The sequence below is a fragment of the Blennius ocellaris genome (assembly GCF_963422515.1).
Source record: "Blennius ocellaris genome assembly, chromosome: 15".
Taxonomy (NCBI): domain Eukaryota; kingdom Metazoa; phylum Chordata; class Actinopteri; order Blenniiformes; family Blenniidae; genus Blennius; species Blennius ocellaris.
Window position 1 is genome coordinate 22,719,744 of NC_137664.1, and position 26,491 is coordinate 22,746,234.

The 26,491-nt window shown below is 42.0% G+C and overlaps 1 protein-coding gene across 1 annotated transcript in view; it reads right to left on the minus strand.

Moving 5' to 3' along the window:
- The window catches only part of nrg1 (neuregulin 1), a 62,815-nt gene that overhangs the window by 23,186 nt on the left and 13,138 nt on the right, over nt 1–26,491 (minus strand). The window contains 2 exon segments of the mRNA XM_080510305.1: nt 4,947–5,005; nt 14,108–14,246. Of these exon segments, the coding sequence (XP_080366431.1) occupies nt 4,947–5,005; nt 14,108–14,246 (198 nt within the window).

Genomic DNA, 26,491 nt, shown 5'->3' on the forward strand with positions numbered 1-26,491 from the left:
TTTTCCTTAACTTTATGTTTGTGTTGTGTAGCGGGTCAGGTTAGTGTCAAACCTGCTGCTGTGTTGGTTCTTCTGAGCTGCTGGATATCATGAACCCTTTAATTATTTTTATTTATTCAATGGTTCAATTTTGATTTCTGTTATTTTGAATATTTTCATCGATTTGTTTGATTCATTGATTCCATCCTGTCATTGGTTTGGTTTTCTGTGTTTCTTCCATGTGTCCAGTACCTGAGCTGACTGGGTCTGGACCCGGTGCAGGAGAGTGCTGCCTGGTCAAGGGCCGTGCCGGGGCCGTGGGGTCACTAGCATTTTAAGCTGGTCTTGTCGATTTCTGTTAGGTTCTTTTCTTGTGTGTGAATTTTTTTTTTTTTTATTTCATCAAATTTGTTTTTCGTTAATGTCCTCAATCATTTCTTTTCTTGTCATTTGAATGTCCTGATGAATTGTGTTTAGTCCACACCAGTTTCTATAAACACCTGGACGAGTTTTTTAATGTGTGTTTCCTTGTCTTCAGGTTCTGTGGGCTGAATGTGGCAGTTTACTCCCTGGTGGTGGTGCAGCCTTTTACTTTTAGTTTGCGTGTGTGTGAGTGAGTATTATTTTTCAGTTGAGGACCCCTGTTTCTTTGGTTGCCCTGCCGCATGGTAAGCCCCAGCTCTGACCTACTCCCGCTCCCCTCGACCATTTGGTTTTTAGCCTGTGGTTAACTGGTGTGTAGATCTTTTTACTTTTTTGCATTAATTGAGAAATAAAACTTTGTTTTAATTGGAACCATTTCGCCCCGTGGTATCATTGACCTTGTGTGACCCTAATATTATAAACTGTAGTTCGTATTTCCAGGGGTGAAATTCCCCAGGTGGCATTATCGGAAGTGTAAGTACAACAATACATTGATCTCGCCACACCTTGAACAACTTTAAATAAGCTAAAACCCAGATCCCAACTATGAAGGCTATACGGGTCTTGTTAAACGAACACAGTCAAGTTTTTGTGCAGGCGTTTCTCAGTTTGATTGGTTATTTATTCATCTGGCTGCCATCTCACTTTTGTTCCTCATAACCTGGCAGCCTCTTTTCCTTTCCTCCAATTCAAACCTTGTGATATTTGAGTTTATATCAGCAGTTAGAGCCACAGGAGAAAGTGGTAGAAATGTGTGTTTTCGTCACCACGGCAGATGTGAATAACCTTCGACACCGTCTAATTATTATTATTATGCCACGGAGTGAAAATATGGTCTTACTGTCACAACATCATCATCACCTTTCACCAACTCCTTTAGGAAGTGTCCTAATGCCTTTCCTTGTTCTGGTGACATCATCCACAGGCTTTAGGTAAAGTGGACAGGAGAGGAGAAGGGAGGGAGTATTCGGACGGAATTCCTCAACGATGATGGGTGGAGCTGGGCTGTGTTGTGATTTGGTGAGGGTGGATTTGGAGCTGTTTTTATTGCTGTTTAGTTCCAGGAGGTTCCTGCTCCAGTGTTGTTTTTGTCAACGATGACGATAATGAAATGATTTGGTTGATGAGTTCCTGTCCCCTTCTTTCCATGACAATAATGAGACGGTGACCATTTAAACGTGGCTCTTTGTTAACATATCAAGACGTGTGTGAGTTCTCGTTGACGAGACTAGATGGGATGAAAATGTAAGTGGGTGGTCTATCAGACCCATATCAATAATGTAAGAGCCTGAGCCTCTCCTCACTCATCGTTTGTTCTGGGGGTTTTCAACACGGGTCCCAGAGTGGGGAAATTCTAAAACCCCGGCTCATGCCGTCCACATCTCGAGGTGTGGACGGTGTAGTTCGGGATGAAAACGTTTTCTAAGCTGTGTGTAACTCAGTATAAACAGTTATTGAACGTGAAAAAAATAATTCTGAATAATTTGGATAAATAATTAATTTATTCATAAAAACTATCTACGTTACAAGACATTTCATGTATTTGTTATTTTACAGTGTGTAAGAATAAAGATCAATTAAGTAATATTTTTAAGAGTTTTCATGCTAATTCTGGTCTAAGATTAAAAAAAAAACTCCTCTTCCGTGTGAACTGGCAGAACAGTAGAGAAGCACAGTTAGAAACGGGTGAAAATAATGATAAAAGGAGTTGAAACTCATCTTCCAAAGTCATGGATCATCTCCACACTCTTCCTGTAACGGAGAGCTTAAGTGACATGGTTTTGGGGAGTTTCATATTTCTTTGTTTGGGTTTTTGTTTTTCCTTAATTAGTTCATTGAGTGTGGATGCCTGCCAAGTGGGGCAGATGCTACGGCGCTATTTTACATCTGCCATTAAATTAATGATGTTTACTTTGGAGCTGATGTACAGGTGATAAATTGTTAAAAGAGAAATGTTATTGCTTTGTTTTGTTATTGTGCAGGTGAGGTTTTGTGTCCCGTCCGGGAGAACTTCTGGACACGGTGGGGGCTGCAGACGACTCGTGGCTGAAGTCCTAGCACACTATACACATGACCTGGAACGGCAAGCCTGATCCAAAGATTCATGAGGACCTGGATTATCCTTAAAGGACGACACCATTGCTGGATTACTCAACTGTGACATCATTAAGGTCTTCTGGAAAGAGGTTAGTGTTGCACTGTGATGTGATTGTTGGGGAATGTACATTTTAATTGTGTTCTGTACAATTAATCAAAAGGTAAAGACTTCATGCAAAGTAACTCATCAAAGGGTAATTCAACGGTATTTAACTTTTCCAATGAAAAGTTAACTCAATAAATAATATCGCAACTAAGCATTACAATTCCCTTGTAATTGTGAATTTAAAGAACTGGTCCTATCCAAAATAAATTAGAATTTACATTAGATCTCATCCAATACTAAACTAGGAATTAGATTAAACTTAATTTGTAAATAATCTGAGTGTATTCAGGGTATATATTCCTCAATCAAAACCCTATACAGAAAAAAGGATTTATTATTTCAATGTGATTGTTTATTCTACTTGGTGTATATATTCTGTGTCTTAGTTCTGAAGTCAACTGCCGGCTTGTTCTTTCATTAGTCATCTCTGCTCTGTTTTTGGTTTTCCTCACTCTATTTGAGCCCAGAACTGGTCCAGTGGCTTCAGTTGCCTATGGCATAGTGACACGAGTGCTGCATGTGTCACAGTGAATGGAGGCTCACAGCTTTGCTTGGATGCCTGAACAAATGTCAACCACGCTGGTCCCACGTTGACTGCTCCATAATGACGTCCCAGACCTGCAGAATGACCTCCAGCAGGCCACTGATGTTCATGTTTCTGCTCAAACTGTCAGAAACAGACTTCACCAGGGTGCTATGAGGGCCCACGTCCACAAGTGGGGGCTGTTCTTACAACCTGCAGGGCCATTGGTGTTTGCCAGAGAACAGAGTGGCCATTGGTGACCTGAGCTCTTCACTGATGTCTCTCATCAGGTTCACACTGAGACCATGTGACAGACATGACAGAGTCTGGAGACGCCGTGGAGAACGTTCTGATGCAGGAACATCCTCCAGTAGGAGCCGTGGAGAACGTTCTGCTGCAGGAACATCCTCCAGCAGGAGCCATGGAGAACGTTCTGCTGCAGCAACGTCCTCCAGCACAGTGGAGAACGTTCTGCTGCAGGAACATCCTCCAGCAGGAGCCGGGGAGAACGTTCTGCTGCAGGAACATCCTCCAGCAGGAGCCGGGGAGAACGTTCTGCTGCAGGAACATCCTCCAGCAGGAGCCGTGGAGAACGTTCTGCTGCAGGAACATCCTCCAGCAGGAGCCGGGGAGAACGTTCTGCTGCAGGAACGTCCTCCAGCAGGAGCCATGGAGAACGTTCTGCTGCAGGAACGTCCTCCAGCAGGAGCCGGGGAGAACGTTCTGCTGCAGGAACGTCCTCCAGCAGGAGCCGTGGAGAACGTTCTGCTGCAGGAACGTCCTCCAGCAGGAGCAATTTGTCAGTAATGGTGTGGGGAGGCATTTCATTGGACGGCCCACAGCCCTCCATGTTCTAGCCAGAGGAACCTTGACTGCCATTAGGAACCAGGATGAGAACCTCAGACCCAATGTGAGACCAGAAGCTGGTGCAGTGGAACCTGGGTTCCTCCTGAAGCAGGACAACCAGGCCTCATGTGGCTGAAGTGTGTCAACAGTTCTTCATGATGAAGGTGTTGATGCTCTGGACTGGCCGGCCCGTCCCCCAGACCTCAGTCCAATGGAGGACATGTGGACATCATGTCTGGTTCCGGCCACCAACCACCCGTTGACCACAGACTGTCCAGCAGTTCCTGATGCTTTGATCTCAGTCTGGGAGGCCGTCCCTCAGGAGAACCTTGTTCTCAATGCACTCTACTATATATTGAATAAAGACTTTCAACTTCAATATTTTGTTAATTGAAATCTTGGATGTGTTATTTTAGTGTTCACTTTATTTTGTTGAGCAGTGTAGTATAAATAAATGTTACATTTTAGACCATCTCACCCAGGACCTAAAAGTGCTTTTGAAAATGACTCTTGAGTGGAAACATGATAAAAACCTTTTGCCAGCTTAGAAAGCCACTTCAGAGGGGCTAAAGAGTCACATGTGGCCTCACAGCTGAGCAGTGTTTAACAGTGTCTACAGTGTTTATTTGACCAAAATACAAATCTGAGGGTCTTGCCATTTATGAATCTGCATAGGTGATGCAATTGCCTCATGGGAATTGGAAAATTGAAGTGAATGGAAATAATAAGCTGTATATGATCAGTATGCTTTTCATATTATGGCTGTCACTGACTGCATATGACATTCAAACATTTGTTGAACCTCAAGTTTAAAAGCTTGCATACATTTTCAGAACTTTTAGAAGATTTGAGATAGAAGACAATCCATGCAAAATAATGACAACATAAATGGAAGGAGTATATCAGGCACAAGGTGTTAGTCAAGCATGCCCAGAATGAATGGTGAAGGGAGAAGAAAATATATTGACATACTGTAAAAGCTGGCCATTACATAGTTTTGGCAGCGATCACCAGTAAATTCATTTGGACACCTGAGTAGAAAACACAAGAAACAGACAATAGACAGGGTATTAGTACCAGAGCTGTGCAAAAACCCCAACAGTCACCACTGGTGTTCAGAGCGAGGGCCAAAAAGTTTGAAAGTCTTGAGTCTGAGCACCGTTACATCTCAGACCTTCACCATCAAGTGGACTGAGCTCTAATTCAGGGTCTCCATGACTGTAATATTTTGCACAGCCCCCTCTGTGGAGCTGCTTTGTAAACTCTCTTCGGGACACACTGAAAGTTGCATGAGCAGGTTCAGGAATAGTCCTGGATTGGTGAAGTAATAAATCCAGGCAGGATGGCATACAGCATGTCAAAAAGAGAGTTCAGAGAGTTACTCCTGCAGCTGCTGCAAAACCAGACATCCTTTAGGTCGTCCAGATGTTTAGTTTAGTTTTGACTGCATGCTAGTCGCTCCACCACTGAATCACCTGGAACACGGTCCAGTGGTATTCAACAGGTGGTGACGCTGAGCCTTACCATCAGATAAGACACACTCAGTTACGATGAGGTGGAAGTAATTCACCGCTGGGGACAATACGGATGGGGTGAGATGATGAGTTGTGATGTCCATGCAAGATTCAGTGCCGTATTTAACGGAGGGGACTGTGCTTGAATCTTTAGAGCCCGTTGAAGGCCTAAAGTCACACTTCAACCTTGATCTCTTAGAGAAGCCTGGGTTCTCAAGGATTAGTTTTTGAGAGGACATGGCGGCGGGGGTGAAACACCAGCGATGACACGTGGGATTGGATACAGTTGTGTTCACATACGTTTTGGGTCTGAGACTTTCTTAAGCACAGCTTGTTCACATCGGTGCCCAGTGAATCCCTCCAAGCACCTGGTTGATGGGTAAAGGGGGAAAAAGACAAACACAGCACCAGTACATGTTACACGCCACACACAAAGACATATGTGGTCAGACAGACAAACATCCAGTGAACGGCACGCGCTGGTATCGACCCTTAAAGCCTTTCCAGCTTCCACGTTGAATCCCACAGTTGTACATTGGGAACTTTCTGGGCAAGTCGTCTTTCTCTCAACAAACAAAACCTTTAAGTCTATCACATTACATACCAGCTGACAACCAGTTGCTCTTTCAGTCACCTTCTTAAACTTTTAATGAGGGTAACTCTGGTTTGTCACACTTTGTCAGCTTGAATCGCTCCAGCTCCTCACGACCCTACCTTGGATAAAATGTGTGTAAAAGATATAGAATATCGAAAACAATCTCAGGCCTGCAAGAAAATTTGGGGATAAAAGTCTTGAGCTTTTAATGTAACCTGTAAATGGAAAGACATTAGCAAATGTATGTTGTATTGATAAAACCAACACGTGAAAATGCTGCTCCACTGGGACATCAGAGTGGACAGATGAGACGAGGAGACGCTGTCCAGCACCACGGGCTGCTGGAAACAAATCACTGAGCCTCCACAAGCATGACACAAAATGTGATATCATGGAGTTCCACATGTTGCTGGACATATTTAACAAATCTATGGAAGCATTATAGCAAATGAATCAAAATTCTATCTTAATATTAAAATAACAATAATGCAAGAAGTCAGAAATGATTAGTGACAAAGTCAAACTTTGATGTGCATTAAAAAAGAAATGTTATAATAAATTATACTAATACATGTCAAGGGGAGCCACATGAAAAAGTTCCTTCCACGCTGTAGCAACCAAAATGTAGTAATTTTGCCTGTTTTTAATGTAATAAAGCCAATTTTGTAATACAATTACAAAAGTGAAATAAAACTGCCAAATATTGTTTACAACCATGATTGAGAGACTGTTACAACCTCAGTGAAGGATTATGAGGACTATCCTATCCACTATATCTATTATTTAACAGCAAAATGTACAAAACCTGTTAAAAAAGCTATTATTTTCAAGAAATGTAGCATTATTTAGGTATTAACACAATATTCAATGTAGTGAATTAAACAATGTTTTTGTTTCTTAAAAATACTACTCCTTAATGTAATAATTAATTTGAATATTGGCAAAATATACAAACATCCAATTATAATAAAACAATAAACAGGCTCATCATTAATGTCTGTTAAGTTTGTTCCCATTTTCAGAAGCACAAAACTTTTGTGGTCAAGCCAAATATGAGCGGTTAACACCAAAGTGTCTCAGCAGCCAGGCACAGAATACAATACACATATACAAATATAATACAAAAAAGCATATTCAAACTGAGACTAAAGGTGATGATCTATATTTTAAATATTTCAACGAGTTAAAACCTAAACACTATGTGTGATATAGGCACGTTCACATAACACTTGACCATAAACACATAAATATGGTTTGTGAATATTTTGCAGTGTTGGAAGCATTATTGTGCTTCAATAAGTCAAAGAAGTTAATGAATTGTAGCGTCTGATGGCGCGAGGAAGGAACAATTTCCTGTAGCATTCCTTTAAACAGTGGAGCTGGTTGAGCCTGTGGATGAAGCTGCTCTTTCACTTGTCTGATGTGCCAGAATTCTGTCTGCAGAAACTGATTTAACTCCTTCGTCCGTTGTGCCACCCCCCAGTCGTACCCCCAGCCTTCTTTGGAAGCCACTGATCGGCCTCATAAACCTCCATATGTCTCTGGCCTTGTTCTTTCTCAGCTTGTGGGTGAAGTTCGACGGCACTGAGCTCGATGAGCTGCAGACGTGAACTTTGACAGATGCCTGGGGTTACACCACCTGGAGTTCACAAGAACACCAAGTCGCCCTCCTTTCCTCTTGCCACTGGTGGTGGTATCTCTGTTAGGGCTTTTCTACCAGAAAGAACCAGGTTCTAGTTCAGGGCCGGTTCTTAAATGAGCACCGCCAAAGAACCGGTTCTTTTTCCACCGTTAACAGAACCACGTCATTACGTCACTCCAAAACATGGTACGTCACGTCACTGATCTCACGATCAGCACTGACAGTGCTCATAGAAGAACAAGGAGACAGACTGTACTCATGGTTTAGTCCAGGTCTCTCCATCTAGTCTGTCCTGAACCTCGGATTCAGACCAAAGAGACAGAAAACATTGAGTCTCCTCGTCGCTCTATTGGTGTTTTGTTGTCTGTCTTGTTTTAGTCTGGAGCCCCTAGTGGCCAGAGAGAGAAAAACAAAAAGTTGTGAATGAGCTTGGAGCTTATTTTTCAAGATTTGGACATTACATCGTGAATTTCTGCTCCTTTCACTTTATTTCTGGATTGTCTGAATCAAAAGCTTCAACATGAGAAGGAATGGAGGTGTAGAATGATAGAACGCAGCTCTACAGCCGTTTATAATGGAAACCTACGTAAACACACGCTGATTAAAGTTCTTTCACATGAAGCCATAAAAAGACTCATTTTATGGTTAAAAAAATCCAGCTTTCATTTACAGTAGAATGTAGTTTGGTTTTTAGTTGCTGATGAACCAAAAGTATCACTTCATTATAAAGTTCTGTTAGAAATGAATATTGAAGCGTCTCGTAGCAGAGCGCCCCCTGCAGCCACACCCTGCATTGCACAGCGGCTGCAGCAGCTCAGCCTGCGGTCAGAACGATAAACAGGACATGAAAGTGAAGTGAGTTACAATGAGAAGCGTGAAAACAACGGAAAACTGCTTCTAAATTCTATATCTCACGCAGCTGAGAGAACAGTGGAGGAGCTCTGCATCTCCAGAGCCACGGCGCCGTTATCACGGATTAAATTACCTCATTCCCTCCCATTATTAACTTCAGGAAGTGGCTTATTACATTGTTCCCACACGTTATTTTTTATTTTTTTCTCTATAACCACTCCGTGTTCATTGTAGCTTTCAGAAAGCCAGTTCAACCTCTCTTCCGCCTTAAGTGAAAACTCCAGCAATAACTCCGCCCCCACGTGATGACGTGTCAGGCTCCAGCCGGGTTCCTCTCTGGCCCAGGAAAGAAGTGCAGCCAGCGTAGCACCAGGCTAGCTCCTGTTAAGAACTGGTTTTGGTGGTGGAAAGAGGAAGAACTGGTGCTAAATCTAGTCCTGCTGTGAACTACAACCTGGTTCTTTCCAGTGGAAAATCTCTGTGTGGTCGTACAGTGAGGAATGTTGGAATCAGGCATCAGTTCATGTAGCCATGTTTCGGTGAAGCACATAACACTGCACTCTGTACTCCCTCTGCATCCTGGTGAGCGCTTTACAGTTCATCAATTCTATTTGCCAAGGATCTTACATTTCCCGTAATAACTTGGGATGCAGGGTGTGAATCTGCTTCTCTTAATCCTCCCATGAACACCTCTGCAGCCTCACCGTCTCCTCTGTGACGCCTCTGGTATGGTGGCTTTTCTCACTGCCCGGCGGTTGGTCTCCTCGGGGCAATCAGCTGATCACGTACGTACACAATGCCAGCTGTGTGACCGACGTGGGGATCAGTAGAACACCAAAGGAGCTAAAATTGCTCCAGTAATTATGTGACAGATTCCCAGGGAGGACTGACTGAAGGCTAAGGAGATTCAGTTTGAAATGACACACGAGATAATATTATGATGCACTGGAAAATGTCCTCAAACCAAGAAAAGCAGCAACTCCTTAAACTGTCATTCACATGATACTGTCATTTACATCCATACTGTGACACAGTTCTGAGACTCATATCAGACTGAAAGATTATCTACAAACATTTTCAACATAATCATAATTAAGTATTAACATTTTACCATCTACAGTAACAAAATAATGTCGGGGTCTTTCCCAAATGTAGTTTCAATGTTGATTTAATGTTTTGGTTTGTTTTTCAGTCTGACTGGTGCTGTGTGAATAAACTGGCCTTGCCATTGAAACGTCTTCCAGCCTCCTCACATCTCAGAAGTCCATCATGTGACCAAGAAGGTTTGAGGCTATTGTCACGAGCGGTGGAAGCGCCTATGGATCGATGTTTTCAGTTATTTTGCTGTCACTTATTGAAGCTGTAAACAAAACGTTCAGAAGACTATAGTGAGGCTATCGTATGAAGAGGAGTTTCAAATGTAAAAACGTTTGGTAGTAAAATGTTTCGACACGTCAGCCAAACCAAGCAAATACTTTCACTACTGCTCCTGCTTTGTTAATACAAAAACAGTAATAATGGAAAAAACAGTTCCTTTTTGTTTATCCTGTCTAACATCTTATGAGAGGATCTTCCCTCCTTTCTGCTTTTAATCTGTGTCAATTCTCAAACTGTGAGACTGAAACTCAAGTAATTGGCTATCTTCCTGTTTTTCACATTTTATAGACATTTAACTTGATCTACTAAACCTTTGCATGTATTAAAATGGGTACAGACTTCATATCATGCATTAATACGGAATAACGAGTGTGTGTGTGATCATTTCAAAACTGACAACTGTTTATATAAAATGTACATTATAGGTGTGAAAAGGCTTTTGTCATCTATGATTGTGTCGGTTTTCATTTGAATCAGTCCTTCAACCTCTTTATTTGTCAATGCATAAACTGCACAGTGGATTCTGCAGCTTCCCCTGCTGTCTCACCAACACAACAGGCGGCAATAAATTGACTGAATTCACTTTGCTCTATGATCCATGTGTTGGGCAGTTTGGCTCATAATCAAATGGTATAAAACATTTATTCATGTGTGCCCATTAGAATTGAAATACATATTTGCTTCTTAACAGCTGCCAAAATACACATTTATCCTTCAAAACACATTTTTAAATACATATTTTCTGAAGGTACCAAAACTGTGGTTATGTTGGAATTATGGAATTAAATAACTAAACTTATGTAGTCCTGATATCATCTCTGTTTTTAGCTGTACTTCTGAGTCTGATTGTAATTATTTGTCAATTTTTCACACGTCACATGTCAAACATACAGATAAATAAGCATCACATTAAATGGATCCTCAGAATTACACTCTTGTTTTCCTCTGCCATTTTTGTCTTGAAGCTATCTGTGGTTGTCTTCCTGAGAGCAGTTCCTAAAAGCTACAGGGGCCCACTAAACCAGGGGTCGCCAACCCACGGCTCCTGAGCTGCACGCGGCTCTTTTGTCCCTCTGCTGCGGCTCCTTGAGCCTCGGTCCCACTGCAGTTTATCCCTGAGCTTCCTGTATCTGTGACAATGGAAAACGTTCTCAATCCAAACTTTAGTGTCCATCTCCCGCTGGACCTCCTCTCCTGTTACTGAGAGGAGCGTCTGAACCTGGTCAGAAGACCAACGTGCTGTGGAACGCTGACGCTTCAATAAACCCACTCAACAAAACAATCAGTGTGCGCAAAGCAGCGTATGTGTATATAACAATAACGGGAGGGTTTACGACAGATGCCGACTTGTTGAGCATGACGATCCTCACTACGTGTGGAGGAACGATGCTTCATGCTCACTGCCACAGAGAGCGGCAATTATTCACTTAACACTAAATAATCCTGAATAACATTGAAAGCCACACCGCTCACACTCACGGTTCTAAAAACCCTGATGTCCGATTAGTAGCGACGGCGGAAGGGGGGGTGGTTCGGTGCGGCTCCCGGTGTGTTGTATTCAGTGGGAAACGGGTCCAATTTGAGTGTTGAAAGTTGCCGAACCCTGCACGAGGGTAAAGAGCCATGGGCTGCCTGATATTGAACCGAAATTGAAAACATGATATATCGAAAACAGGAGCCATTTAAATGTATGTGTATTAGCTCTCAGTTGTGACAATACTACCAAAGAGATGTTAAATCGTTCTGCAATGGATCCTTTACTGTATCTAATTGCTTGGTGGTGTGGTGGTTAGCAGCTTTCTTTACTTAATAACTGCTTGATCATTTAATGGTTGGATCAGGAATCTTGGAGACAAAGTGGTGATAAAGACGGCGGCATACATGAATGCTACCCCCCCCCCCTTCAGGCATTAGCAAGAGTGAACATTTTGAGTGTCTTGCCTACAATAGATGTTCATTCAGAAAAACATATGGATGAGAGACTTTACTGAACATCAGGACACTGAATGTTGCCAAAATTGCGGCGATCAGTTGTGATTAGGATCTACGACGCCAGTATGGAATTCTATCGAAGACTATGCCGGAAGAGAAGCAAGCGCAAGTGTTGCGTCACAAACAAAGGAGGGGGAAGAGAGCCAGGATCCATGCGAGGCTCAAGGTTTCCCCCACCAGACCATCAGTACTGTTGTTCCTACTCTCCAATGTCCACTCCCTTGACAACAAGCTGGATGAGCTCCGTTTGTTGAGAGAAAACTGCAGAGTGGAAAGACTGCTGTGTTTCTGCTTTCACTGAAATACACAGTAGCTCCATGACAACATCCCAGACACGGACATACAGCTGGAAGGGATGACATCATTCCTAGTGGACAGGGAGGCAGCGAGCTCTGGTCAGAGCTGAGGCAGGGGCATTTGCATATGGATGCAACAAATGGAGCTTTTCCACTGGAAAGAACCAGGTTCTAGTTCAGAGCCAGGACTAGATTTAGCACCAGTTCTTTGTCTTTCCAAAGCCAAAGCCGGTGCTAAACAGGAGCTAACCTGGTGCTACGCTGGCTGCACTTCTTTGTTGGGCCAGAGAGGAACCAGGCCGGGGCCTGACGCATCATCAGGTGGGGGCGGAGTTACCGCTGGAGTTATCACTACTGACAAGGTGGAAGAAACGCGAACCGGCTTTCTGAAAACTACAACGAACACGGAGATCTGGAGAGGTTATAAAGGAAACAATTTGAATAACACACGGGAACGATATAACAAGTCGCTTCCTGAAGTTAATACAAGGGAATGAGGGAATCTCAAGAGTGCATCAACCTGGGGCGCTGTGCTCTCAGCTGCATGAGATATAGAATTTAGAAGCAGTTTTCTATTGTTTTCACGCTTTTCATCAAAACATCATTGTAACTAACTTTCATGTAGGCTGAGGCAATGCAGCTGCTGTGCAATGCAGGGTGTGGCTGCAGGGGGCGCTCCGCGACACACACTCCATTAATATTTTCTAAGTCCACAGAAATATAAAATGAAGTGACACTTCATGCTTCAACCTTCAAACTACATACTACTGTAAATGAAAGCTTTTGTAGGTTTCCATTATAAACGGCAGTAGAGCTGCGTTCTATCATTCTTCACCTCCATTCCTGCTGCACATTCACTGTGCAGCAGCTCAGTTTTACTTTGTCATTATCTCTGTGCTTTCACTGTTTAGCTATTTGTATTATTGGCTCCTTGACTTTTGTTTATATTTGTTTTCTCTGCATAAGTTCAGTGTTTCTGTATTTTATTTGATTCTTTCCTTTTCCCCTTGGTTTTCATTTTGCTATTGCTGGGGGTATTTACTGTTTGTCTTCAGTGCCTGACAGGAGCTGTGGGCCCTCGGTGCGTGGCAGCCAGACCCCCTGTTGGCGGCGAGGGATGAGGCCGATCCATATATAAATATAAATATAAAAAGTTTCTTCATTGTGCTTTAAATCGAGATCCCTTAAAACATGTTTTAAACAACAACTTTGTTGGAAGTTAAACAGCCAGGAACAGGGTTAATGCTTATTAACATCATGATTCCATTGTCCTTTGAGTCTTTTTTTTTTTTTTTACATCCATCAAGGACATGATAAAATCATTTGTGTATATTTGTTTGCTCGTATGTCTGTTTGCAAGATTACGTCAAATCTTCGGTACGGATTTTGTCACCACACTTTTCACCACAGAGAGATATCAGGCCATGGAATGTTACGTTAAATCTTGGCGGTGATTAAAAAACAAACAGAAACAGTTCACAGTCCAGGTCAACCTTTGGCAGATGACAGAAGTCTCTGATTGCTCATTTCCAAATGAATATGGGATGAAAACTATTATTTGTCAAAAACAAATATTTACTCTCATTTCAGTGAAAATATGTGTATATTCACCTTTCTTCTAAAACAAAGATGAAGAAGCCAAATGATCCTTGGAAATAAGTAACACCACTTTTATGCATCGTGTGGCAGTAGTGAGTCACTTTCACGACTCATACATTCCAAAATAAAAACATCAATGAAATGAATCTCAAATGTAGTTTTGAAACAAAGGTTTCCAGAGAATACAATATTTAAAGACGGAAATCAACACATCAGAGAACAACGGGGACCACAAAGTGTTGGATGAGCTGATAGATGGACTGTACCTGCAGAGAAACTTGGTGTTTCCCTCTGTGATTTTCAGGATGTAGCACTCTCCTCCATTCACACAGAAGTTCTTCTGACTGTCACTGCAGGGCGTCACGTGACTGGAGGTCTTCGCTGTGGTGGAACTGCTGGTGGCGGCTGCACAAAGAAGAAAATGAAAACAAACAAATATCACACACTGTGCTGTGAAAACAACATTCGTATTGGAGTTGGTGTTTCATAGCTGGTGCTTTTTGTGAGATTCTGTCTCATTTCAGGGCACATCTCCTCTAAGTATAGAAAAAAAAAGAATTCATTGACACGGACCCTCATGTGAACCAGGGGGGGTTCTAGAGAGGGGGTTCAACAATCTCCGAGTCTCGCCCTGAAGTCGACTCAGTCTGAGACCACGTTTATACCCGAGGGCCAGCAGAGTTTCTAGTGCTGGTCTTGGTCATTGAAATGAGCTTGACTGATTGGCTCATGGGCAGGTGGTGATGACTCTGTTATCATCTGCTTCTCTGGAGTGATGGAGGCTAATTTAACATCAACAGCCCTGATATGATAGCCGACCTGCTTCAGGACCTTTTTCAATTGTGAGTAGAAGAAGAAAAAGACCGACACCAGAAATGGAGGAGCTAAACTCAGACCAACAAAGACTTTGTGCAGCATTTTACAGCGGGAAACTAGCAACACTAGGACTGGGTGACAGCTAGCTAGGAGCACAACGAGCTGTTCTGCTGACCATGTTCACTCTTCAGTACAACTCCACAACATGGAATAGCAGTGGTTTTAGCAGCCTTATAGAGCCATTCATCAGAAAAGATCACAGGATAGATTATATCTACAAGTGATGATGAGTGCTAGTTTTTTTTTTTTTTTTGTGATCAAATTTTTTTACTTTTATTACTTGACTCCGATTAAACAAGATAATAAACGTATTTTACATAACACAAAAACAAACTAAAAACCCTAAAACAAATAAAAAAACAAACACACTATAATAATAATAACCTTAGGTTCAGCAGCATATTGTGAAAACAAGTGCATATTGCATATACTTATATTATTATTAAATATATTGGAATGACGGGATCAGTTCCCTCAATTCCCTTCAGGAGCTAAACCACACCTTCAATTTTTACAATATTGTCCTTCTCAAGCGAACATTAAACAAAATCTCTGACCTGCAATACTGCTTAGATCACAAGAGCCGCCCAATTAACCAAGAACATAAACCAAAACATCAACTGAAAAACAAACAGGAAAGAAAGAAATCAAACACAAGGTGTGCAACCTTCCCTCCACCCACCCAAGAACAATTATCATACACCGCAGTATAGCGGGGATCTTCAGAACGTACTATCATGTGTCCAGGTAACAGAAATGGCTGGACAGGATCAGGGTATAATAACTTGTATAAGTCCTTTAATGAGTTGGCCGCCACTCACCAGCTGTTCAGGGTGGATTCCTTTGCACCATTCATTCTACTAGTTGACATCTCCATGAATACAACATCGAGGAAAGTGATAATCCAGTGTGTGAGGGCCAGAGAGTGGGGAGGCTTTCATCGCAACGCCACCAACTTTTTAGCAGCCGTGACACCAGCAAGTTATTACCGCCTCGCCGCCCCTGACTGACCCCGGCCAGATAAATCATTCAGCAGTAGAAGTGGGACAGTCACTGGGATGGTCACAGATGTTAAGTTTGATAGTTGAGAGGCCACATTAGTGCAGGACTGCTCAACCAGAGGACACTCATACATCATGTGAATAAAAGTACCTGGACAATTCAAATTTCAAAGGCTGCAAGACGGATCGTTTATTAATTTCATAACATGTACGTCGACGTGGAGTGAGGTAGGTTCTGTGGACATATGGCAGCTTTTTTTTTTCTACAGGCCTAAGAAAAAGATCTGAATCACAGACTGATAATTGATTATATTATGTCCAAGAATACTTTTTAAATAATTCCAAATGGTCAGTGCACTTCTTCTCAGAGCTTCTCCCCGGCTGCGCTGCTTCCAGACCCGTTCTTCCACTTTAAAGCTTTTAACCAATCACATTTCAGCCATCATCTGTTGCCGGGTAAAGAAATCTGCCTGAGGCCTTCACGTTCGGTTCTGCAGGCGTCTGCAGTGTAAAACTAGTGTCGGTCACACTGCTGCTTCAACCAATCACATTTTGATATTGAGGACTCAGAGCCTTCTGGAAGACCCAGTGTGACATCAGTGTTTTCAAGCCCTCTGATTGGCTGCTCAGAGAGTTCACTCTCCAGCTAGCTAGCTGCATCTGTAGCAGCTGCACCAACAAAACTATAGTTGTGTTGATTTAATAGTGGTTTTGTCAACCTATAATGACTAAAGGAGAAAATATATTATTTGCCATTATATTATTTTCAAATTTAAAAAAGGACTTAAAATCAAAACAAGTAGAGTTGGAAAAACAAATAGCTGATTTAGATAAAAAGAATGCACAAACTCCCTCTCCAGATCTGTACAAAGAACGTTTAAAGCTTAATACGGAGTATGACATACTTACTTCACATACTATTGAAAATGTATTGTTGAAAAACCGGAGTAATTTTTATGAACATGGAGACAGAGCAGGGGAGGTTCTGGCAAGACAGTTGAAAGGTGCTATGGCCAAGCAAATAATGAATGGAGTGAAATCGCAAGATGGCGAGATTGTCACTGACCAGCTAGGAATAAATAATGCATTTCAATGTTACAACCATAATCGTTATAGCTCTAATAGTTCTTGTGACCCCTCTTCCTTGTCTAACTTCTTCAGAGATCAGCCTATTCCAACTTTGTCACCAGATCAGGTCACTGCCTTAGAGGCACCAATAGGAGGCAATCAAATCTTTACAACCCCGGAAGTCACCTGGCCCAGACGGCTTGCCGAGTGAGTTTTACGCAGCTTTTTCGAAGCAATTAACACCTGTTCTTGCTGCAGTATGCGTAGACTCTCTAAATAGGGGGGCTCTTCCTGACACTTTGAATCAGGCTTGTATAACACTGCTCCCGAAAAAAGATAAAAAACCCTTTAGAGTGTGTGTCATACAGGCCAATCTCACTTTTAAAGTGTGATTATAAAATTCTGGCGAAAATATTAGCACGTCGTCTAGAAATGGTTTTGGTCTGGTCTGATATTATATCATCAGACCAGACTGGTTTTGTGAAAGACAGGCGCTCCTTTTTCAGTGTACGTCGCTTGTTTAATATCATGTACACTTCGTGCCAGACTGACTCTGAATGCCTTCTTTCCATGGATGCAGAGAAGGCATTTGACAGAGTGGAGTGGGGCTATTTGTTTGAAACTTTGCGTAGGTTTGGGTTTGGTGATACATTCATATCATGGGTTAGACTGTTGTACGCTTGTCCTTCTACAATGGTATTAACAAAGAACCATTATTCAAAGTTGTTCAGGTTACATCGTGGCACTCGTCAGGGATGTCCTCTTAGCCCCCTTCTTTTTGTGCTAGCTATTGAGCCTCTAGCCATAGCGATAAGAAACAGCCATTCTATACATGGCATTACAAGATTTGGCACAGAACATAAATAATCATTGTATGCTGATGATTTGTTATTATTTGTATCCAAGGCTGAGACTACCATTCCCCGCATTCTGGAGCTTCTCGTGAGATTTGGAGAACTCTCAAGGTATAAACTGAATCTACATAAGAGTGAATTATTGCCACTGAACCTGACTAACGCAGCATTACAAAATATTGCAGTGCCCTTTAAGATAGCTGTTGACACCTTTGTCTATCTTGGGGTCATTGTAACAAGACATTTTTGTGCTCTCTTTAAACATAATTATGATGCTCTGCAAAACAAAGTTCAACAGGACTTATCCAACTGGTCACTCCTTCCACTCTCGTTGGTTGGAAGAGTAAATGTCATCAAAATGTCTGTGCTACCAAAATATTTATATTTATTTCAGAGCCTCCCAGTGTTCATCTCCATTGCTCATTTTAAGAAACTTGACTCAGTAATGTTATCTTTTATTTGGAACAATAAGAAACCCCGTCTGCGTAAAGAACACCTGCAGAAGTCAAAGCAGGATGGCGGCCTAGCACTTCCAAATTTTCGACATTACTACTGGGCTGCTAATCTTTGTGGTTTGTCCTTTTGGACACATTGTCACTCTGGTAATAATGAGCCAAAGTGGGTGCAGATGGAGAAGCTCTCCTGTAGCTCCCTGTCCTTACCAGCTGTAATTGGTGCATCAATCCATTACCTGCAAACATAACATTTAATAAACCTGTGGTTCATAATTCTGTTAAAATCTATTTACAATTTAGAAAACATTTTGATTTCCAAAGCATGAGTCTCTCCAGCCCAATAGCATCAAACATATTTGTCCCACCTTCAATGCTAGATGCCACTTTCCATGCATGGCAAAGGCAGGGGCTGAAAATGCTTCAAGATCTTTATACCGAAAACTCATTTGCTTCTTTCGAACAACTATCTGCTAAATATAACTTACTCCCTTCTCATTTTTTTTTGATACTTGCAAGTAAGGCACTTTGTTTTGACCTCCATCCCAGGGTTCCCAGACAAGCCACCCGATAACGTTATTGACGAGGTGACATCATTCAACCCAACAAAGAAAAAAGCCATCTCTCTAATGTTGCGCTTGATTTCTGGTTTGCGGTCTCCTTCCATGTCTGCCATCAAAGAAGCTTGGGAGCAAGACCTTGAAGCTGCTATCAGTGAAGCAGACTGGACTAAATCTTTAAAGAAAATTAATGCATCTTCAATGTGTGTGAGACACTCTCTCATTCAATTTATAGTGGTACACTTAGCTCATATCCCCAAATCTAAACTGGCAAGAATTGACCCAACGTGTGACAGGTGTAAATCCAAGGAAGCCACTTTAATACACATGTTTTGGCTTTGTCCCAAAATACAGCAGTATTGGGAGGGCATTTGTGAAGCACTTTCTTGTGTTCGCGGTGTTAAGGTAACAATGAATCCCCTCCTGCTCCTCTCCGGGGTCACTGGTGAAGGGTCAGGGGTTAGGACTACCTGTCGGGGGTCGGGAGCTCATTGCTTTTTCAACTCTGTTGGCACGCCGCTTGATCCTCTTGAAATGGAAAGATGCTGCCCCGTCTACCGTTTTACATTGGGTGAGAGACGTATTGTATTATTTAAAATTGGAGAAAATTAGATTTGTGTTGAGGGGTTCTGAAAAGAAGTTCTATCAGGTGTGGGGGCCTTTTCTGACTTTTTTTTAACAATCCATCTACAAAGGTGCAGGAGTGATTCTTTACTCAGTATTCTGGCTGTACGACTCACTGAACGTCTATAATATTTGTGTTTTACAGGTTGTTTTTGGTATAAGTGACAGTAGGGGCAAGGAGTTTGTTGTTTGTGTGGGGTGGAGTTTTTTGTCTTTGTCTTTTCATATATAATTCTGAAAAATTGTAGTTGTTGTTTCTATATCTCTGTCCAAAAGTTAATAAAACACATTAAACACTACATTATTTTCAAGACCAGGAAAAGCTGACGTTTGTCTCCCTCCTTGACCCCCAGAAGTTTCTGGAAAAACAGCTGCTTTTCTAATGCAGCTGCAGCAGGAGAAGAGCAACTTGAATTTCTTTCATTCTAAAGGTATTTATTCTGGCTACACAAGTATCTATCTGTGATGTAGAGGCTTTTTATACTGCATTTCTGCATGGCAACATGGGTTTTGTAGCCATTAAAAAGTTCTTGAGGGGTGGATTGACTCAGACCAGCAGTGAAGGTCTGGGTCTGAAATGTAGGACCCAACACTGATTTTTGCTGTAGGACATAATGTGTGGCTGCTGCATTGGCTGTATGGGCCCAGGGGACTTACCCACTCCGCCCATATCAAAATCCACCACTGAAGAGAGGAACAAATACCTGAAAGGTGGTGATTAAAATATCTTAATTAGCTTTTAAAAACCAGGAAAACATCATTTTTCAACAGACTTGATGGTAACATATTTCTAAGTGTATTTAAGTGTACATGTTGTGCAGGTCTTCATAAATATTTGAAAAACAACGGACCATTTAAATGCTCTCTAAAGTACTATATCCACTATATTCAAACCATGCAAACAATCATGAAATATGTACTTTAAAAGAAGAAGACATTATGATAATGGTGATCTTCAAACTGATATTACCACGACATTAAAAACTCAAACTGAAAACCACAACACAGGCTCAGAATCAATTCCACCAACCAATGGCTGTGACCCAGTGGCGGCACCAGATATGGTTTTTAGCAGGTGCTTCAGGGGAGCTTGATCTTTCAGTGACGGTTCTGGGGAGTTTAACGATCTCTAGTTTATTTTCTCCTGTAACACCGACAACATACACACACCTCACCATGCACGTAATATTCACTCAATACAGTAAAAGCTCCGCTATTTAAAACAATATGATGCGACACAAAACAAGATATTTATCCAGAGTGATGAAGATGAAAGGTTTACAAGCTGCCACTTAAAGTCACCACTGAAAAGAAAGTTGAACAGCAGAATGTCACTGCTGGAGCCTCGACTGCAGCAGGAAGCAAAACACACTAAGTTTTTATTTGGGCCTCAAACAGAAAGACAGTGACTCCTGCTGCCAGACACCAAAACCTCCACTGGAAGAAACATTCTCTTCAATGGATTTCATTCTATTAATAAACACGTCATAGAGAGAACCTGGAGTCAGAGATCAGATTTAAAAAACACCAAATAGACAATAACCATCACTCATCACGAGATGTCAGAATAAAATGTCACGTTGTTTGTTGTGGTTCAGAGCCAAAGCTTCAATCATTTTGTAGCTTTTTAAAAAAGCGCGCCATGTTTCATTACTATTAGTAAGCTACGAAGTCACCAGGAAAAATGTGTTGGTAATAACAGGAAGTTGTAAGTTGAAAGCTGCAGCGTTTGGCTGAATCAGGTTACACTGCTTTTTAGTTTTTAAAACAATGTAGGAATCTAAAAAAAAAAGCTAGGATGCTTGGAAAAGCTGTTTTAAAACTCCATTGAACTGTTTAACAGCATTTGAGAATCATTTAACAAAAATATGAAATTTCATTGGGGGACATAGTTTTGACATGAACTGTAAATGCTGCAATCTGCCTCAACTAACAACTAACATGTTTCATCATGTCCTGCCCTGGTCACATCCTAATGCTGATGTACATTCACAATCATACAGCCAACTTGTGATATCAGGAATTTGCCATGTTGGACTCTTGATGTATTCTTGGTAGCCAAACATCTCCATCACACTCAGACATGCATCAAACCTCAACATGCACCACGTCCCAACATGTGTGGGTCATCAAGGATGTGATCAACTCTGCTTGCAGCTTTAGTTCTTCATGACTTTACACATTAAACATTCACCGTGCTGCCGGAAACAGGAAGTGGACTCTAATGATAGATCAATTATTGTTCTATAGCCTATCGGTCAAACACCAGCCATAAGGCATCATGGACACATACCCAGTCATCACTGGTCCAACACAGGCCAGTCTGGGATTGTCCTCAGGTACCAGCACAGCACAGCACAGCACTGCACAGCACAGTACTGCACTGCACTGCACTGCACTGCACTGCACAGCACAGCCCTGCACTGCACAGCACAGCACAGCACAGCACAGCACAGCACAGCACAGCACAGCACTGCACTGCACTGCACTGCACAACACTGCACTGCACAGCACTGCACGCACGGCACTGCACAGCACAGCACAGCCATGACAGAATAAAAAACTACAAAATTGCTAATTATGAGAAATTGCAACAAAAAAATATATTCAAAAGTCTAAGAAACTGAAAAGGGGAGAATTGTCTAAAATATGTTTTAAAACATGTTTTAAAATATTACAAACAGCTAAAATTGCAAGAAGCTAAAATTGTAGGGGGAACAAACGCCGCTAAAACAGCTCAAATGGCAAAAACATTTAAACCTGCTAAAATGGCTAAAAAGGCTAAAAATGGCTTTTTAACCTCTAGAAAATGTACAAAGGATAAACACCTTAAAATCACAATGATGAAAACAGAAAATAGGCAAAAGCAACTGAAAATTCACATTTTAAATAAATGCTACTCAGCAAAAACACTTGAAAGAACTGTGTCATTCCTAATTTAAGGATGAATGTGATCAAATTGCTCCACATTAGTTGCTGGTTTTTTTTGCTTTGATTCTGTTTTTTTGAATGTGTGGTCTACTGAATACTCAGGCTGTTACTATATTGTAAACATGTTATAAGGTTTAGCCAGTAGAGGGCGAACTCCCCCAATGTTACCTACTGAAAACTAAGTACGCAGTGAGAAGTGCAGAACAAACTGTACTTAAGAAATGTGCTTGCACATTGCGCACAAGGCTAAATAAAGATGAAACTAAAGTTTGTGATGTTGTGCAAAGTTATTTCGGCCACGATGCAACATCTTTTTGGCGATGAGGACGAATACTGGAGGGTAAGGACAAGGCTTTTGGGCAAAAAAGACTAAAGAGGGGGAGAGCAGCGGCACTCTAGCAGGGTTTGGTGCTAAAAGCTGGGAAGAATACTGTGAGATAATGGAAGTTTTATGAGGCCAATGATATTGATGACAGGGATAAGCAGAGAGCCATTGTCCTCAGTGTGGTCGACGCGTCTCCATACAGTTTAATGGAGAACCTCCTCAGCCCCAATAAACCAAGAGAGAAGAGGATGAAACACCACTGATGAAAAACCACGTCGACCCAAAGTCGTAAGCCAAGTGAATCAGTGATGGAGTAGCGGCGCTGCGCAGGCGAGCACAGGACTGTAATTATGGCAACACGTTGGAGCAGAAGTTGAGAAGCAGGATCTTTTGTGGAATGAATGACGATCGTATTCAAAGACGACTCCTGGCAGGAGCAGATTTAGAGCAGTTGTGGCAGAAACGGCAAATAAAAACACACATGACCCCCAGAATCCAAGCTACTCCGAGTTGGTGTTGTCACGTGATGCTTCACCTTTTGGAATAGGTGCAGTATTGTCACACGTCATGGAAGATGGAAGTGAGAGACCGACTGGATTTGCGTCGCGTCCTTTGCAACCTCTGAGACGAGATACTCACAGTTGGACAAAGGACTTGCAGTCATATTTGGAATTGAAAAGTTTCACAAATATTTGTAAGGATGCACCTTCGCTATTTACACAAGCCACTGACCTATTTGTTCAATGAAAAGAAGCCTATTCCCTACATGGGACCACTGAGAGGGCAAAGGTGGGCTGTGACAGCCAGTGCGTATAAGAACAACATTCTACAAACCCAGCAAACATCCCCTGGATGCAGATGACTTGAGCAGACGACCAGTCCCGGTCAAATGAAGGAAAGTGGAGAGGACTGAGCAGGACTGACGATGGACATGTTGGAGCAAGCATTGATAAATGCAAATCAGATAAAAAGCTGGACTGCAAAAGATGCCGTCTTGTCACAAGTACATGATACAGCCGAGATTCTCGTTTGGCTCCAGGATCACACCTCAAGCCACAACAGGCTTGTCACCTGCAGAAGTCGTGATGTCACACAGACCAGGGTGGATTTGGTGGTTCCGGACGAAAAAAATCAAAGTGCAACGAAAGCAACTGAAACAGAAATGATAACATGCAGGAAACAGAGAGGATTCACATCTGGAGATGATGTTCTCATCTGGAACTGGTCCTATGGACCAAGATGGATTCCTGGTGTCGTCCAAGATTCACCAGGACAACATCAAGATTGCCAGATCTCTTGTTAAATGTCGAGAAAGAGAGAAGCTTAGCGTCGTTTCCAGAGGGTTGGAGGTTCAAATCCCGCTCTGTGCAAGTCATTGTCATTGTGCCCTTGAGAAACACACTTTCTCTACATTGCCTTGTATGGATGGTTCTGAATGGAGCATGGTGATGATGGTGGTGGTGGTGGTGGGAGGGGCCATAGCAGCCACGCCCCAGTCAGCACGCCCCAGGGCAGCTGTAGCTACAACTGAGCTTCCCACCACACCATTAATATTACTACTCCCAAGGTTGTTACATTACCTGAGATGCACAAACCACAAATGTTTAACAGCAGAGTTCTATTCTAGTGCAGAGGAAGTGTCACAGATTCCACCTGCCCTGATGGTCAGACTGAAAATGTCTTAACTTGTGAGCCAGAGGCGAGACGTTCAACAAGAGAGAGACGAGCACCTGTCCACCTTGAAGATTGTTTATTAAAGTACCATACTTTACAGTTAAAGAATATTGCTTTGTTTTGCCAAAGTCATTTTCAGTTTGTTATTGTGAGTGTGTTGTCATACACTTGTTGTTTATAGTACCGTAGATGGCTTTTTGCTTAAAGGTGGTGGAGATGTGGTCTACTGAATACTAAGGCTGTTACTATATTGTCAACATGTTTATAAGGTTTAGCCAGTAGAGGGTGAACTCGCCTAATGTTACCGACTGAAAGCTAAGTACGCAGCGAGAAACGCAGAAGAAGCTGTACATAAGAAATGTACTTGTACCTTGTGCACGAAGCTCAGTAAAGATGAAACTAAAGTTTGAGATGTGCAAAGTTATTTTGGCCACGATGCAACAGTAGGTTTTCCACGTCACAGATATTAATTCTCTGCATCTGCTCATTAAGGTGCGGATCACGTGTTTTGTCGGCTAACCATACATCTACTATTGTGTGTGTGTGTGTGTGTGTGTGTGTGTGTGCACGCGTGTGCACGCGCGCGCATGCGCTGCCACTTTTTCCATTCTCAGCATTACGCTGCATATTTTCAGCTCTGAGCAGCAGCAGCCTCAGGATGAATGAGACGAGGGCAGCGATTATACAGCTGAGCAGAGACGGCATCGATTAGTGTACAAGAACTGCATAACATGGAGGGCCCTCCATTCAGGGCCGGACCGAGTATGAATCCTTAACTCGTCACTCTCAGTGTCAGATAAAACTAACACACCCTGTATCTCTGTTGCTCACGTCGTTTTAACGACATTACAGTGGTGAATTTGGGATTTAAATCTCTGTTATAAGCCTCAATTTTTCTGGAGTGGTCATTATTGTCAGGTTAAATTTGAGACAATTTCTGACACACACACACAGATGTAGGTGTAAAAGAGCGCTGAGAGAGATTCCTTCAGCTGGCCTCCCCATCTTTTATATATGAATTTTAATATACAATATTTTCTGACCTTGTGATCATCTGTCACGTCGCTCTCTTCTATGTTGGATAGCTTCTTCCACTCACATAACTGAAAATGCAATCATTTCACAAATTTGCACCAAATGGCTCTGAAAATGCCACATGGGTGGGTTTCATCTGTCGGTGCCCCCGACAAGAAGAATAAACATAGCGGACATCGCTTCTATTTCTGGTGGAAATTGCTAATTGTTGCAGCAGTATGACGACACACAACCGAATAGAAAAAAATAAATCATGGAAATAAATTACATTAACCATAACCATTATGGGAAATATAGTCAAAACAATATTTATCATGTATGTTAATATATTAATTGAACCAACCAAGCTAAAGAAAGCTCAATAGGAATGCAAAGGGAAGACATGATGAAACAATTAGAGGAGAGGGACTGGATCCTTATGAGCACTCAGACTGCTCAGCAGATGTTAAGCTGCTGCCAAACTCTGAGCAGCAACACATTTATAATTATTCGCTTTTAAATGTAAGCAGACACATAAAGTGTTCCACAACTTCAGACACAGGTTCTGTTGACAGATGGACGGGTGCAGGACCTGGACATGTTTCAAGTGGATCGGACAACAATCGTCCATTAAAGGGTATGCTACTTGTGCTACAGTATATATGTATGCTATATGCTCCTGTTAAAAGCCCTGTATAGTTTTATACAGTTATACAGTGGGCATATCAATGTTGTGTGCAGGAAAACTCTTTATTGCCGCTGCCATGCCATTGGCCGCCGAGACGAGGCGAGAGCTTTTCTCGCCTACGATAGAAGCCCATTCCTTTGGTTATCGTATGGTAGCGCTGCAGCATGTAGGACCTCTCATAACTCAGTCTGGATTGGATTCAATCTAAGCTGTCGCCTCGCCTCTGCGTGGTTTTCCTTGAGTTCCCGCAATGCTTGGCATTCAGCGTGGAGAAACGTCACTGATGACGGTGCGTGAGCAATTCTCGGTTTCCACTGAACATAGAAGGGAAGTCCACCATGTTACAATGTCACAGCTGTTTTGTGCATTTTTTTTTTTTTTTTTTAATTACTATGTTTTTCAGGTGTGGAGAAATGTAAGTGTTACACAATTTGGAGTGAGACTGGATTGTCACAATGTTACAGTGATGACAATAGAGACAAACTGAATGCAGAATCTCTCTCAGCATGCAGATCTATCTATCTATTTATCTAGCTAGCTAGCTAGCTAGCTAGCTATCTACCTAGAGGAATAGATAGATAGA